General features: G+C 40.2%; 1 protein-coding gene across 4 annotated transcripts in view; it reads left to right on the plus strand.

Moving 5' to 3' along the window:
* The window catches only part of LOC101170723 (protein Wnt-7b), a 25,241-nt gene continuing 11,782 nt past the window's right edge, over positions 1–13,459 (plus strand). The window contains exons 1-2 of one of the 4 annotated variants that reach the window (XM_020714331.3): positions 1–141; positions 11,903–12,129. In XM_020714331.3, coding sequence (XP_020569990.1) covers positions 59–141; positions 11,903–12,129 — 310 coding nt within the window. In that variant the 5' untranslated portion in view covers positions 1–58. Of the gene's footprint in view, positions 142–10,364; positions 10,779–11,902; positions 12,130–13,459 lie in introns of those variants that run through there. The other 3 variants (XM_020714328.3, XM_004082904.5, XM_020714330.3) reach the window with 3 other exon arrangements.

Consider the following 13,459-nt stretch of genomic DNA (forward strand, 5'->3'; position numbering starts at 1 on the left):
AAGAGGATGTGGGAGAGCGGCTCTGTAGCGACGTGTCTCCGCGCTTCCTTCACCGGCCATGTCGCTCGGTTCACTGGGGGCATTCAGGCTGCAGACTGCGCCGCCGCCGCCGAGGAGCCAGATGCGGCGAGTTCAGCTGAGGTGAGACTCGGTTATACAACAACCTGCCGGGAGTGCGGCTGTCCCGCAGCTCGTTTAACGTCTCTCAACACGAGGGAGGAGGACATCTAAAATAAAAATCTATATAAAACAAAAAGAAGGCAACCAAATTACAGCCAAAAAAGGGGGCTGCGTTTAATATTTTGAGCTGCCTCACACCCTGCCCTCGTTTTACCCTTCCGCGATTAATAATAAAAAAAGAACTATTTGTTTTGATAAGCTAACAGCTAACGAATACACATGACATAAAAGTGTTATGTTTTATTTTAAAATAAATGTTTAATATAAGCTTAGACTTGAAGAAAGACCCCCTTACCTTATTTAATTTTCATATGACAAGTAATTTTGAACCAAAATTGGAACACTGTCACTAACAAGTCTGATTTTATTTTATTAGTTTGTTTAACCCCTTATCTTGTTTAATAAGGAGCAATAATTTATATTTTAGCTGTAAAGTTGAAATGTGGTGTGAAATAGTCCCTCCTTATTAATGATTATGAAAATATGGAACTACTTATTTATTTAAAGCAATTTAGCTGAAGACTTTAACTCTAAATGCTACCCTTAAAAAGGCCACTCACCTGTGAGTTTAGGTCACGTGACACTCCTGTTTCCCAGCCTTAATGGACTTATGAAGTTTTTGTAAAAACTTTAAAAGTCCTTTTATCCTCTTCAAAAGCTCCGGTGACTTTGAGTTGCCGAATTATGATCAACTATCTGTGGAGAAGAAGGAGAAAAGGCAGTCCAAAGTTGAAAAAGTTGCTTTTTACTTAAAGAAAATCCTGTTTTTATTTGGTTTTTATGAGTAAGTGTGTAATTTATTTTAAAAAGAACAAAGAAAAGCACATTTTTTCTATCTGCTCTTGCTTGTTTATTATAAAAACTAATTTTGTTGGTAATAAAGTTGCCTGAAAACAACCCAAATTACTAAAAAGTTAATTTTTAAATCTCAGCACAATAAAGCCACAATATATACATACACTTTTATTTTGAAAAAAAAACAAAATGTAAATAATTAGATGGACATCCATGCAATATAATTTAGAAAAAGTAAATGAATGTTACACAGACTTAATTCAGTATATACTGCAGAGTTCCTATTTAATAATGCAGGGGCACAAATGAAAGGACATGTCACATGAAGTCAATCCGTCTTTATATGTTGGAGATGATGTGCTTTGAAGATGCAGATTAAAAATTAACTTTGAATGACTCCCCTGGAATGCTGGAGCACACACTCCTTTACTGAGAAAAGATGGAGTGGGATTTAGGAAGTCGTCAATTATTAATAAAACAAGGGAATTGATAAAAATAAAATGCCTTTGTTGCAGATTTTTGTCGAAAGAGATGCCAAAAAAAAAAATCGAACGTTGTTAAAGTTTATTTTTTGTAATTATTTGAGTGCATGGAGTTGAACTTGACCGTGGGATGAGTAAGTCTGGTGAAGCTGCAGCAACGACTGACATTAGCCCTGAACTCAGTGACCGAGCTCCATCCATCGGCACAGAAATATACCATAGGATTAAAGTGTGTGTGTGTGTGTGTGTGTGTGTGTACACTAGCTAAGTGCAGCCTGTTGCTTATTGGGATTATAGGGTGACACAAGTTCATATTGATCCCATGATGGGACTCAAAATAAACACAGACACACACACACACACACACACAGAAAACTGTTTAGCCTGCAAACACATTTTTGAGTGTGTAAAATTCAACCAGCCCTGCGTTGCCACATTTATTCTAATGTGATATCTTGGCCACATTTTCTAATTTTTTTTAGATTTATTACCATAAAGAGATATTACAATGTTGTAATAGATGCGGAATTACATGTTTTACTATTTATTTGAATTGGAAGAGTCATTATTTTTGTAAAGGACATATTTAGAAAGAAATTAATGTATTTTTTTAAACCTCAACTTTGATTTCTTCATAGGACTGAAAATATTTAATGTATTTAGTCTCTTATTTTGTAAAATAAAATGCTATTAACGTTTTATGTTATCTAGGAGCTTTAGATACATTTATTATTCATTTTATTTAGCAAAAGAAAATGATGCTCAAAAGAAGAATTTATTCTCTCTCAGGATAATTAATTAAACCTTTATTTAGAAAACTAGCAAATATAAGTTTTTGTTGTATTGGGATTTATTAAAGAAAATGGGATGATTAAATAAAAAAAATTGAAGATAAATTCACAAAAATATTTTAAACATAAAATGTAAAATGTCTAACAGCCTCAGATGTTTATTGGTGCCATAGATGGCAGCAAGCACAGGATTTCTGCACTGATCAATCCTCAGATTGATGGATCCTGGACACTCTTCCATCCCCTCGTTAGCGTCAATTAAGGCTGGTTAGGAAGAATTTATCCCATTTATAGATCAAGTTGTTTTACGGCTTTTTGTTGAAAGCAGGTTTGAAGTGTGGAGGTGCGGGAACCGAGGGACACGAGGATCGGTTTGAGGATCCAGGAGGCCGAGATTCTCCGTTCCGCAGTCAGACCCTCTGCGCTCCTTCCTTGCCACGTCTCCGTCAGTGTGGATGGCGGTTGAGACAAAGCTGGCGTTCTTCGCCTAGGGCCCCCTCTTAGTTTTATTTCAGGCCACTGTTCTCAGACACAGGCCGAGGAGGCGGCGGCAGGAGGAGAAGAGGAAGGAGCAAGTGGAGAGGAGCCAGATATGGGGAGGTGTGCAAAGAGTGGGAGGAGGTAGTGGAAAGGACCAACATGTCGTCTTCGCTCATCTCCCCTCCCTCCCTGTTCCACCTTTTTCACCCCCCTACCCCGGCCGAGAGCCCTCTATGGTGCTGCAGTGCAGTACCATGCCCCATCCTGAAAACCCCACTGAGGAGGACAACCCAGCGGGATTCTGGATCTTCTAACTTGATCAAGTTAATCAAAACTCTCCAACTTTTTCAATTTAAGGGATGCTCCATTTGAAGTCTGGGTATGCTTAATTGAGATGAGGCCCCTTTGTATGATGAGGGGGTTTTGCATGAATGATCACATCATTCACCTCTTTCTTCTTTAGCTGACTAGGAGGAGGCCTCATAACTCTGTCGTTTCAGTTCACAGAGACCTGCTGCAGCTGAATCTGTCCGTGTAATAACACCAGCAGCAGCGTCCCACTGCTAGCGTGGCCTGTTGGTACTCGGTTGCCACAGGTAACGGGTCAATGATTACCAAGCGGGCTAACGGTGTCCTTAAACTCATGTCAGTGGAAGAAGAGTGGGCGTCAGCTGCCATCTGCGCCTCCAGGCCTTGCGTGGTCATCGGCGCGTCTTCTGAATGTGTCTGCGTTGGCGTCAGGCCCACGCTCCGCAAGCCTGCGATGGTGAAGGGAGCCTGCGAACTTTTCCTTAGACTCTCTCTGATCATCATTTGGTCTTTTAATTACGATTATGCCGATTTTGGCCAAAAGCAAAAAAATGTGTCATTTTCCAGGATATAGTTTCTACAGAGCAGCAGTAGTTCATTAGAAATTTGCCCCCCCGAGTTGTGGGCAGGACCATTGAAGCAACCCCGACCGTCCCCGTCGCTGAGAGTTCTCTGTTTACACTCTCTCCCACTAGCTTCCAGCCCCCTCACACCCCCAACCTAACAATACCAGTGCCACAAAAATAGAGAGCATAATTGGAGCTATGCAGCCGAACAGTTTTAAATCAGAGGCCAACTCAAACATTTTTCCTGATTCACGACGATTTGAATAAAGAAATACTCAGAAATGCATTTTTACGCTTAAAAACCAGGTTTTGCTTAAGAGTGGGTCTTTAAGCAATCTCCATGTTAGCAATCAGTGCACTCCTGCTGTGCAAAAGTGACCCAGAACTGAACTGGGATTTGGGATTGGCCAGTTGGAGGCCCTGCTCCTCGTTTTTGGAGGAGTCCCACAAGTCGCCTTCCTTGTCGGCTCCTTTCCTGTGCTGGATCCAAGAGCTCTCATTCTCCCCGGAACACACAACAAAGCCGGGACTGGCCGCAGTTTGTGCCCTGCAACCATTGGGCAACATCCGCCTGCTTCATTCAAACAGCCCCCCCCCCCCCCCTCCCCCTGGCAGCCATGTCAGCACAATTCGCCTGCAAGGGCACACATAGGTGGTGGGTGGTGGGGGTAGAACTGCAGACAAGCCAAACCGATCCCACAGTTCTTAACTGGCAGAGAGACGTCTCTGGCTTTAGCCGCAGAGCGGGCGGCTGGGAAAAGCGGGTCATTGCTGTGCTCCTGACCTCTGGCTCTGAGCTCCACCTAGGCGGCGGTGACAATCACATAGATCTGCTTTCACCCTCTCCTCGATACCTTTCTCTCTCTCTCGCCCCCTCCACCCAACCCCCTTCGACGACCACAAACAGCCATTGTCACCGGGATCCGCAAGAACAATTGAGTTCTTATGCTGCGGCAGGTCAGGGGACAGAGGGAGAAGTTTGGCAGCAGCCTCTCAAGGTAAATTATAGCTCCATTGTTTGGAGAGGCTTTGAGAGGAGGTCCGCCGCTCAGGGACACCGCTTCAGCACATTTGGTGTTTTTACAGTGTACAAGTGTAAAAAAAAACTGTTTTTTTTGTTGTTTGTTTTCTGGTCTCCCACTTTGGAAACCATCCCAAGTCGCATCTTGTAAAAATGGACTAATCCTGCTCGATCTTTCGCTCTGAGAGAGAGGGAGGCTCCGCCCATCCACTGTCCTCCCGCGCTCCCGTCTCTCCGCCCCTCCTCTGCCTTATCCCCTTTCTGCATGACATCATCCACACATCTGTCGTCCCCACAGGGGGGCTGGTGACACAGACAGGCCACAAAAGTTACAATTGCTCCCACCACCACCACTTTTAAACATCGCTTTTATCCTCCATTTTTTTTTTTTTCTCCGATCTTTCCTCCTTACGTCAGTCTGCCCGCTCCCTCCAACGTGTGCTTCAGAGCCGGCAGGAAACGGCCATTAAACTAAATGATGCATGAGGCCGACCCTGGCCTTGACCCATGTGATTGTGAGCAAACTCAATCAGCAAGGTCAGCACTAACACACAGTGACGCTCCAAAAAGACGGGATTTGCTGCACTTTCTCCTGATTCCAGCTATCAGAGCCCACTAGAGCCGGTCAAGAGGTTTGCGGTTCCATCCCTTTATGTGTGAACGAGGGAAAGAAAAAGAGGAGGAGAAAGGAGTCAAGAGCATTTCAACAGGAAAAAAAAAACATTCAGAGCCCACGTATGTGCAAGGGAATAGAAAGTTGGCACTGTAACGCACGTTTGATTCCCCAAAGCTCCAAATGCCACAACTCTTTACTAACAGATCAAATCCGCTTGTGTTAGATCACACTGGTTGCAGCAGATTTACTCCTCTGGTGATGCAATAGAGCAAAGAGGATTGATTTTGGGAGGCTGCATCCCTGTTTCTGGAAGAATTTTCCCGTTAAAAACTCAAAACAATAGAAATCAAAAACATAATTAAAACAAAAAAGAATATATTTTATCACATATCATGGGTTAATGGTTATTCCGAGAATAAAAAATGTCTTTATATTTTTTAGGTTTTACTTGGGCTAAACTCTGTCCAAACATAGCAGAAATTTTGCTTCTATTTTTAATAATAATTTTTTTATATGTATGTCCCTTTACTGACATGTGAAACTGGGTTTAAGAAAACTCTTAGGCTTTTTTTTTATGCACCCGCACAATCAATTCAAATCTATTTTTTATTCAATACCCTCATTTTTGTGAATATGTTTACATATTTTCTTATTAAAAATAATTAGTTTAGTCAAATCTTTTTTAAATCCACCAAAAACTTCAATTCCCGGAGCTCCACCCCTTCATATCTATTATTATTGAAAAACCCCAAAAGTCCTCTGTAGATACAAAAAGGAGTTATTTTCTTGTAGTTGGATGTTAATCAGGTTTAGAAATGTTCTCTACAGAGGACAAATTCACACTGCTGTTAGTCAGGAGGATATATTTGTACATATTGATTATGTAGGGGGAAAACATTTATCATGTCAAATCGGTACATATTAGAGCATCAGAAATAGCTTTAACGGACACTTTATAACAAAAACTGACTTTTAAAATTCAGTGGAAGGAATCAAGATGGTGGAGGCACAGAAAGGTAACAGCAAAGCGCCCCCTGGTGGTTTGACAAACTGCAAACTGACTATTTCCCTGCAGAAATGAATCGTTCTCTTTGTTCCGATGCAGCTTCAACGTGGTGTAGTTTTCTGAATCCATTTAAACGCATAATAAAGCAGCAGACACGCTTGTTGTTTTGTCTTAAAGCCTTCAGAGAAGCTTTCAGCTTGAAGGCTCCAAACACGAAGGGTTTTGGTCTAAACCCAGAACCTTTTCCTGATGCTTTGTCTCCCTCTGCAGTGAGAAGTGAGCAAAAACACACAAAAAAGGAAGAACTAAAAATCACACAGGTGTCATTTAAGATCCTAAAACCTTTATGTGATGGTTAAAATTCAGCAAAAGAAACAAGAAAGTCCTGAATGTAGATTTTTAGACTATAATGTTCTCTGTTCCCACTGAGGCTCACGTATTTGCCATACTTAAAGACCCACTATGCTATTCTGTTTTTTTAAAAACATTTTTCTGATTATGGAGCACAAATATAAAGACAATTAAAAATGCATTTTTCAGTATTTCCTCATTAAAATTAATTGGGAACAGACGAAAGAAATGCTGTTTAAAAAACAAAACATTTGTGATGTTGAAAATATGTTGGGTGGGGCACAAGCTCCCTGCTCCACTCCATTCTGATGCATCCACTTGTAGACAAATAGATCTATGAACGTCTTTGTTTTCCTCATCTGAGCTGGAATCTGGCTCAAAACTGTACGACTGGATAGCTTCAATTGTTGCACCGGTAATGTTAGGTTGAGGGTGTGAGGGGCTGTAAGCTAGTGGGAGAAAATGTTAACAGATAGGGAATGGGAATGGGGGACGGATTTGCTCACTTTTAATGACATATTTTTAATGAACTGCTGCTGCTCTGCAGATACTATGTCCTGGAAAATTACATGGGTTTTTAGATTTTGGCTAAAAAGAACATAAACATGATTAAAAGATCACTGGAAACAGTTTTACAATAGATCAAAAGATGATCGGAGGGAGTCTTTAGACTACAACCCATACATTTATCACTTTTTCTGCAACAATTTAAATTCAAAGAACTTCATTCTGTGACATCTGCATCGTATGAATTCAAAATTTCCTTCACAATAAAAGCATAAATCCAGTTTCTCCCAAACATGTCTCTGCTCTGCATTAATTGGTTCAAAAGCAGAATGGCTTTGTCCCCAACATGGAAGCAATTTGCTTCCCTCATCGTTCAGGGACTCTAAATCAGGCCCCATAACTAAGTACCGTCTGTGCTGGGCCGTCTTTTGACGGCGTTTGAAGGGTGATCTTCGTTTCCATACTTCCATCTTTCTGCCCCCATTACATCTATAAGCACCATGTGTTTGTCCGGCTCTATTATAGTCTAAACAATACCTCTGACGTTGTGGTTTGGCTTGAAAGCAGCTCACTGCGTTGCGGTCACACGCCAAAGCGACTCATATGCACTTGTCCGACCCAAACACATTAAACTCATCAGGGTGTCCCGGTGGTTCAGAGACTCGCGTGACGTGCGAAACCCAGGCCTTAGACGGCCGTCTTGACCCATCTCACGAAAGCTCCGATTTCACACTTGAAGGACAACCCTGTCATTGCACATCTATTGATCTTCTTGTCAACAAATGCTGTGAAAACATCAAAACCCAGAGCTGTCTGTAGCACTCAGCCCAAAGCGCCCATGAAGTCTGGACGTGTTGTTTTACTTAGTTGTGTCTTAAAGTGGTTTCAGCTGGCTTCAGCAGCAGGGAATAAAGTTTTTGTTGGGGACTGCAGCAGGACGAAGCATGCTTGTCACAATCACCATTCATTGAAATTCTTGTATAAAGAGAAATGGATCTTGACTATCGATTTTTCTACATTTGATATCATCTTCAATTTTTAACTCCAATGCACGACTTAGACTGGAAAAGCTTACCCTAAAAAAGTTGCTTTATTTTATTTTGGAAATTCTTCTGATATCATTGTGCAAATAATCACAACTTTTATGACCTACAGGTAGCTTAGCTTTTTTTTTTCATCCATCCATCGATTTTTCTAAACCCACTTAATCGCTTTTGGGGTTGCTGCAGACTACTCTACTTACTTTGGGTAAAGGCAGCGTACACCCTGCACAGATCGCCAGTCCATCACTGACGCACACATTGACATGCAGACCTAGGGGCAATTAAAAGTAATCAATTGACCTATGACGCATGTTTTTTGGAGTCCCCAGAGAACCCACACATGCACGAGGAGAACATGCAAACTCCACACAGAAAGGTCCCAACTGGGATTTGAACCAGGACCTTCTCACTGGTAAGCTACGTTCACAACGCCCTCGGCGCCGCACCTTCGAACGGCCACTTTCAATGAAAAGTCCATGAAAACTTTTTTTTACGGCTTTTGCAAGTCTTTTCCCCTTGGACGTGTGGCTTTTCTCAGACAGTCCAAAAACAGGCCTCATAAGTTAATATGTGATTCTAAATGACTCCTACATGTGTAGCCTTGACAAAGATTGACATCCTGTCCAGGGTGAACCCTGTCTTCATCCAACAGCTGGGATAGGCTCCAGCAACCCTGTGACCCAAAGAGGAATTCAGCAGTTTTGGTAAATGGACGGATGGAGTTACATAGATTAGTCCTAAACAGCAGAAAAAGAGGAGACTAAAGTGCAAAAATGTTCATATCAAGTTTTTTCTGCCAACGCTCCTATTATAAACCCACACATCTAAACTGTTTTGAGAATCTTGTTAGAGTTTTTCATAATGACTGCTGATAAATGAGGACTTTTTCAACTCTAATTTAGGAAAAAGTAGGTTTCCTCCTACCTTTTTTTTTTTAATTTTGCATGATGTCTTGAGTAACATGTACTGTAGATAGTAAATTAGTAATAATTTGGGGACGTTAAAGCTATCTGATTTATAAAACACATTTTTCTTTTTTTTTAAGTTAACTCCTTTTTTTAAACATACCTGCTCTATAAATTAGAAAAAACGTGTCCTGCCAGTTTGAAAACACAAAAAAGTGAGGGGTTTTGGCTTACATTAGTGCTGTGTCAAAGCTTTACATTAGAACATGAGAAATTATGTGAGTTGAAAAAGTAAAAGAGATCCAAAATGACTGTTAGTTGTTAATCTTATAAACTGCGAGTCTCGCTGCTAGATTCTCCCGGCCTGAAACTCACTTTTATGTTGCTAATGATGCCATTCCCGTTATTCATTCTTCCAGCATCTGGCCTAATGCGTTACATTTTGGTTCTAACGTTCAACAAATACTTTACTCACTCTGTTCCACAGTCATTTGAAGAAGAAGAAAAAGAAAAAAGATGTTTGTAACAAATCAAGAGCGCTGTTGAATTGTGGCTGCAGCAACTGCGGTTTAATGCGATTATTTACACAGAGAGAGAAGTGAGAATAAAGAGTAAAAAAAAAGACAGAAAATATAATGCCAGGGGTTCAAATTAAAAAAAAACAACAAAGTTATGTTTAGGTTCCATGGAAATGCAGCCTTTTTTTTACCACTGACTAAAAAGTTGACTTTAAGTGATTTTTTTTAATTATATCCTACTTAGTAAATTTGTACTTTTCATAACTTCTTTCATAATTTATAACTTCTTGGGGATAAGTGATTGTTTTTTTAATACCATCACTTTAGGTTCAGGTAATACTCAAAATTTCTAGGTTTGTGTGCATTTTGTCTCCTTTCCAGTTGTTAGACAGAACCAAAAAAACATCTATCGTTTGGAAATAAATACATTTGATGCAAATGATTAATTTGATCTGAAAATAATAAACAAAGCCCCAGACCATGGAAGTTGATGTAAAAGACAAAATTCCAACTTTACAAATAATCAATACTGGTGTTTTTATTATTATTATTCCTGGAGAAGAAATGGTAAAAAAAAATTCTTTTGTTTCTCTTTTATTTATTTATTGGTTTTGGTGTTTCTTCTTAACGTTGGCATCAATTATATCGACAGGATTTGAAAGGTCAGCTTGTTTTGAGTATTACCACAAGGGGGCGCAATATTGGGGCGTTTTTGGGAGACAACATTTAGCAGCAAGTTTGTGTTTAATAAGTATTATTCAATGAATTTGCTCGTTATTTGGTCACGTGCCCATGACATCCGTGGCATGGTCGGTGCGTGGATAGAAATATAGGGCCCTTGGGGGAATCTGCCCCCACCTCCCGTTTTTTCCCACTCCCTCACTTTTTTCCCACACCCCCAACTTGGTCCTCTTTTAGTCCAGGTGGCGGAGCGCGCAGAGCGGCCGAGGGATGCAGCTTCTCCCCCGCACGTGGACAGCGGAGCTCGCAGCCACCGCCACGCGCCTCGGCCCCGTTAGCCCCTGAACCCCACAGGAAACGACGCATAAATCCGTCTTTTAATTTGAAATTCTTTCTTTTTTTTAATTAGAAAAATCAAAGCGGAACTTTTTTCAATGCGCCACCATGCTCATCATCTCGTCTCGCAGTGCGCTGCTGTCTGTCTACTACCCGCAGATCTTCCTCATCCTCACCAGCGGCAGCTATCTGTACGTTACTGCGATCGCACGCGCTTGTCTCCTTTCATCGCACGCGCTCGTCTGGTTTCATCTTCCCCAGCTGCAGAAAGGGGCCACAGGTGTACGGACAGATGGGTTTTTAGGAGAAAGCTTTAACTAAACAAAAGTAATATTTCCTCCCTAATGGATGCATTTATCTAGTCAACGTCAAAGGACATCAACTTCAAACACGTTTTTTTCTCCTGTTGGGCATCTTTTTTTGTTTTGTTTTTTCCATTTTGCCTGATGAGACAACCTGTTGTTATGGATTTGTACCTGGTTCCAGATCTGTTTTATCATTGGCAGCATATAAAAGGGTTATTACATTTTTGCTTCTGACTGTAACCGAGCAACGGGGAAGGTTTACTTGGTTATATTACTTTTTTGCCTCAAGTTGTTGCACTTCATGGTCTCAGCACTTTGCTAATAATATTACCAAGAACAGGATCTAGGCGTTCGAACTAGACAAAGAGGCTGATGTTGGATGTTCTTTGAAGCTACATAGCAAATGGTGTTCACACTGGACAAGAAGGGAGGGGCTTCTTCTTATTTTTTTCTCTCTACTGTTTACAAGCATCTGCAGTTGGAAGAGGCTTGGTGTGAAATGTCAAAGTGGTGTAAATCTGGTGAATATTGCTCCAGGGTTTTTCTTTTACAGCTCTATTCCGATATATAAAAAAACTTGGTGTCATAGAATTCTGTCCGAGCACAAACCGCAGTAATTAATTTCTCCTTCATGATCAATTTTCAAACGGTTGGCACGTCCCTGAATTAAAAGGGACGTCATCCATAGGTCACTACCAAATCTGAGTCTCTGATTGGTCAAAGTTTGATCTGGTTTAACTTGTGTGTTCAATGGCTGCACGTTTTGTACAGAGCCTTAAAATAATTCTAAAAACTTGCGTGCCTACGTGTGAGAGTTTAGAACGTGGAAATTCGAGACATGTTTACGTGCGTTTACGTAGACTCGTCATTGGAAGTGGTTGTTTGATCGCATGTTTCTGAGGGCAGTGCGAGCGTAGCTTTAGACTTTCACCTCATAAGACATTTAGATCTGATGACTGTCGTCACATTCCAGGAGAGATGAAGCCTGTTCTCCATCTGTGTGCCTGCAGGGCGTTGTCGTCTGTGGTGGCCCTGGGCGCCAACATCATCTGCAACAAGATACCTGGACTGGCCCCCCGGCAAAGAGCCCTTTGCCAGAGCCGGCCAGATGCCATCATCATCATTGGCGAAGGCGCGCAGTCAGGCATCAACGAGTGCCAGTACCAGTTCCGCTACGCCCGTTGGAACTGTTCAGCCCTGGGGGAGAGGACCGTCTTCGGACAAGAGTTGAGAGTAGGTCAGTCTGTTTGCAGGATGTTTGAACGGTTCTGGTCCAACTATCAACCAGTGAAACACTAACTAGCACAAAGAAGATCAAAGATCTTTGGGATTTTGGGAGTCTTTGGGGTCTAATTAGGATAAGCTTAAAGTGAATAAAAAACCAGATTGTAAATTTGAAAAACAAAATTTAAAAACAAGACATTGTAAATTATGAAAAACAGCTTTAAACATAAAAGTTCACATTGTGAACTTGAAGGAATTGTTGAAAATCTGAAGAGGAAAAAAGTTAATTTTGAAAAAAAAATTTAAACTTGAAATAAATGTTGAAAAATGGAAAAAATAAAACATAAATAATTTAAAGAAAAAATTTAACCTAAAAATCTTACCAAAATAAAAAATGATCTTTATATGTATTTTATACTTTTTTTTTGTTTCTTTGTCTTTGCTTTCAGTTTCAATTCATTTTTCAAGTTTTCGCTGCAGAACTATTATTATTTTTCGTGGGGCGGGGATTTGAGCTAATTGGCTACAGGACGTGTTTCCCCATTTGGTGACAGGGGAAACTCCTCACTACACATTTTCTACACTTTTCTCAGACAGACATGAACATTTTCAACATTTTGTTTAAACTCTGAAAGTTTTCCTTTTTCGGAGCAGAAAAGGCCCCACGTTACCATAACCTATTTGAGAATCATGGGAAATCATGACCCGGTAGCCAATCAGCTCAAAGCCCCGCCCATACGTAAAAAATTGGATTAGCTTGGTGTTGAAAACTGGAAAACTCACAACTGAGAACTGAAAGCACAGCAAAAAAAAAAAAAAGTTGAAAATACAAATAAAGATTTTTTTATTAGTTATAGGCTTAACTTGTCTTTTTATTCAAGTTTAAATTAACTTTTTTTTCTTCAAATTTTCAATATTTATTTCAAGTTTACAATATCTTATTTTTCCAATTTTATAATTTTATTGTTTCACATGTTCAAAAAATTCCTTCAAGTTTACAACGTGTACTTTTAAGTTTAAACCATTTTTAATTTTTTTATTTAAATGTACAATCTGTTTTTTTTTCATTCACTTTAAGCTTATTCAAATTTACCCCTTAGTGTTCTTTCTTTTTCTTAAAGATAACCTCAAATGTCAGCAGGTGGACTGTATAAAGCAAAGCAAAAAAGGACAACTGAATTGTCCTTTTTTTTTCTCCCGTAGTTACTTTGTACGGAGCCCGTGTCCTGACATCGAAAAAATAAAATATATTTTGTTCCCACAAATTAATATCTCATTCTCACAAAAATATATCTCGTTCCCATAAATTAATATCTTCTTCTCACAAGTTAATATCTTGTTCC

Source organism: Oryzias latipes, chromosome 23, assembly GCF_053564925.1.
Source record: "Oryzias latipes strain Hd-rR chromosome 23, Olatipes_Hd-rR_3.1".
NCBI lineage: Eukaryota > Metazoa > Chordata > Actinopteri > Beloniformes > Adrianichthyidae > Oryzias > Oryzias latipes.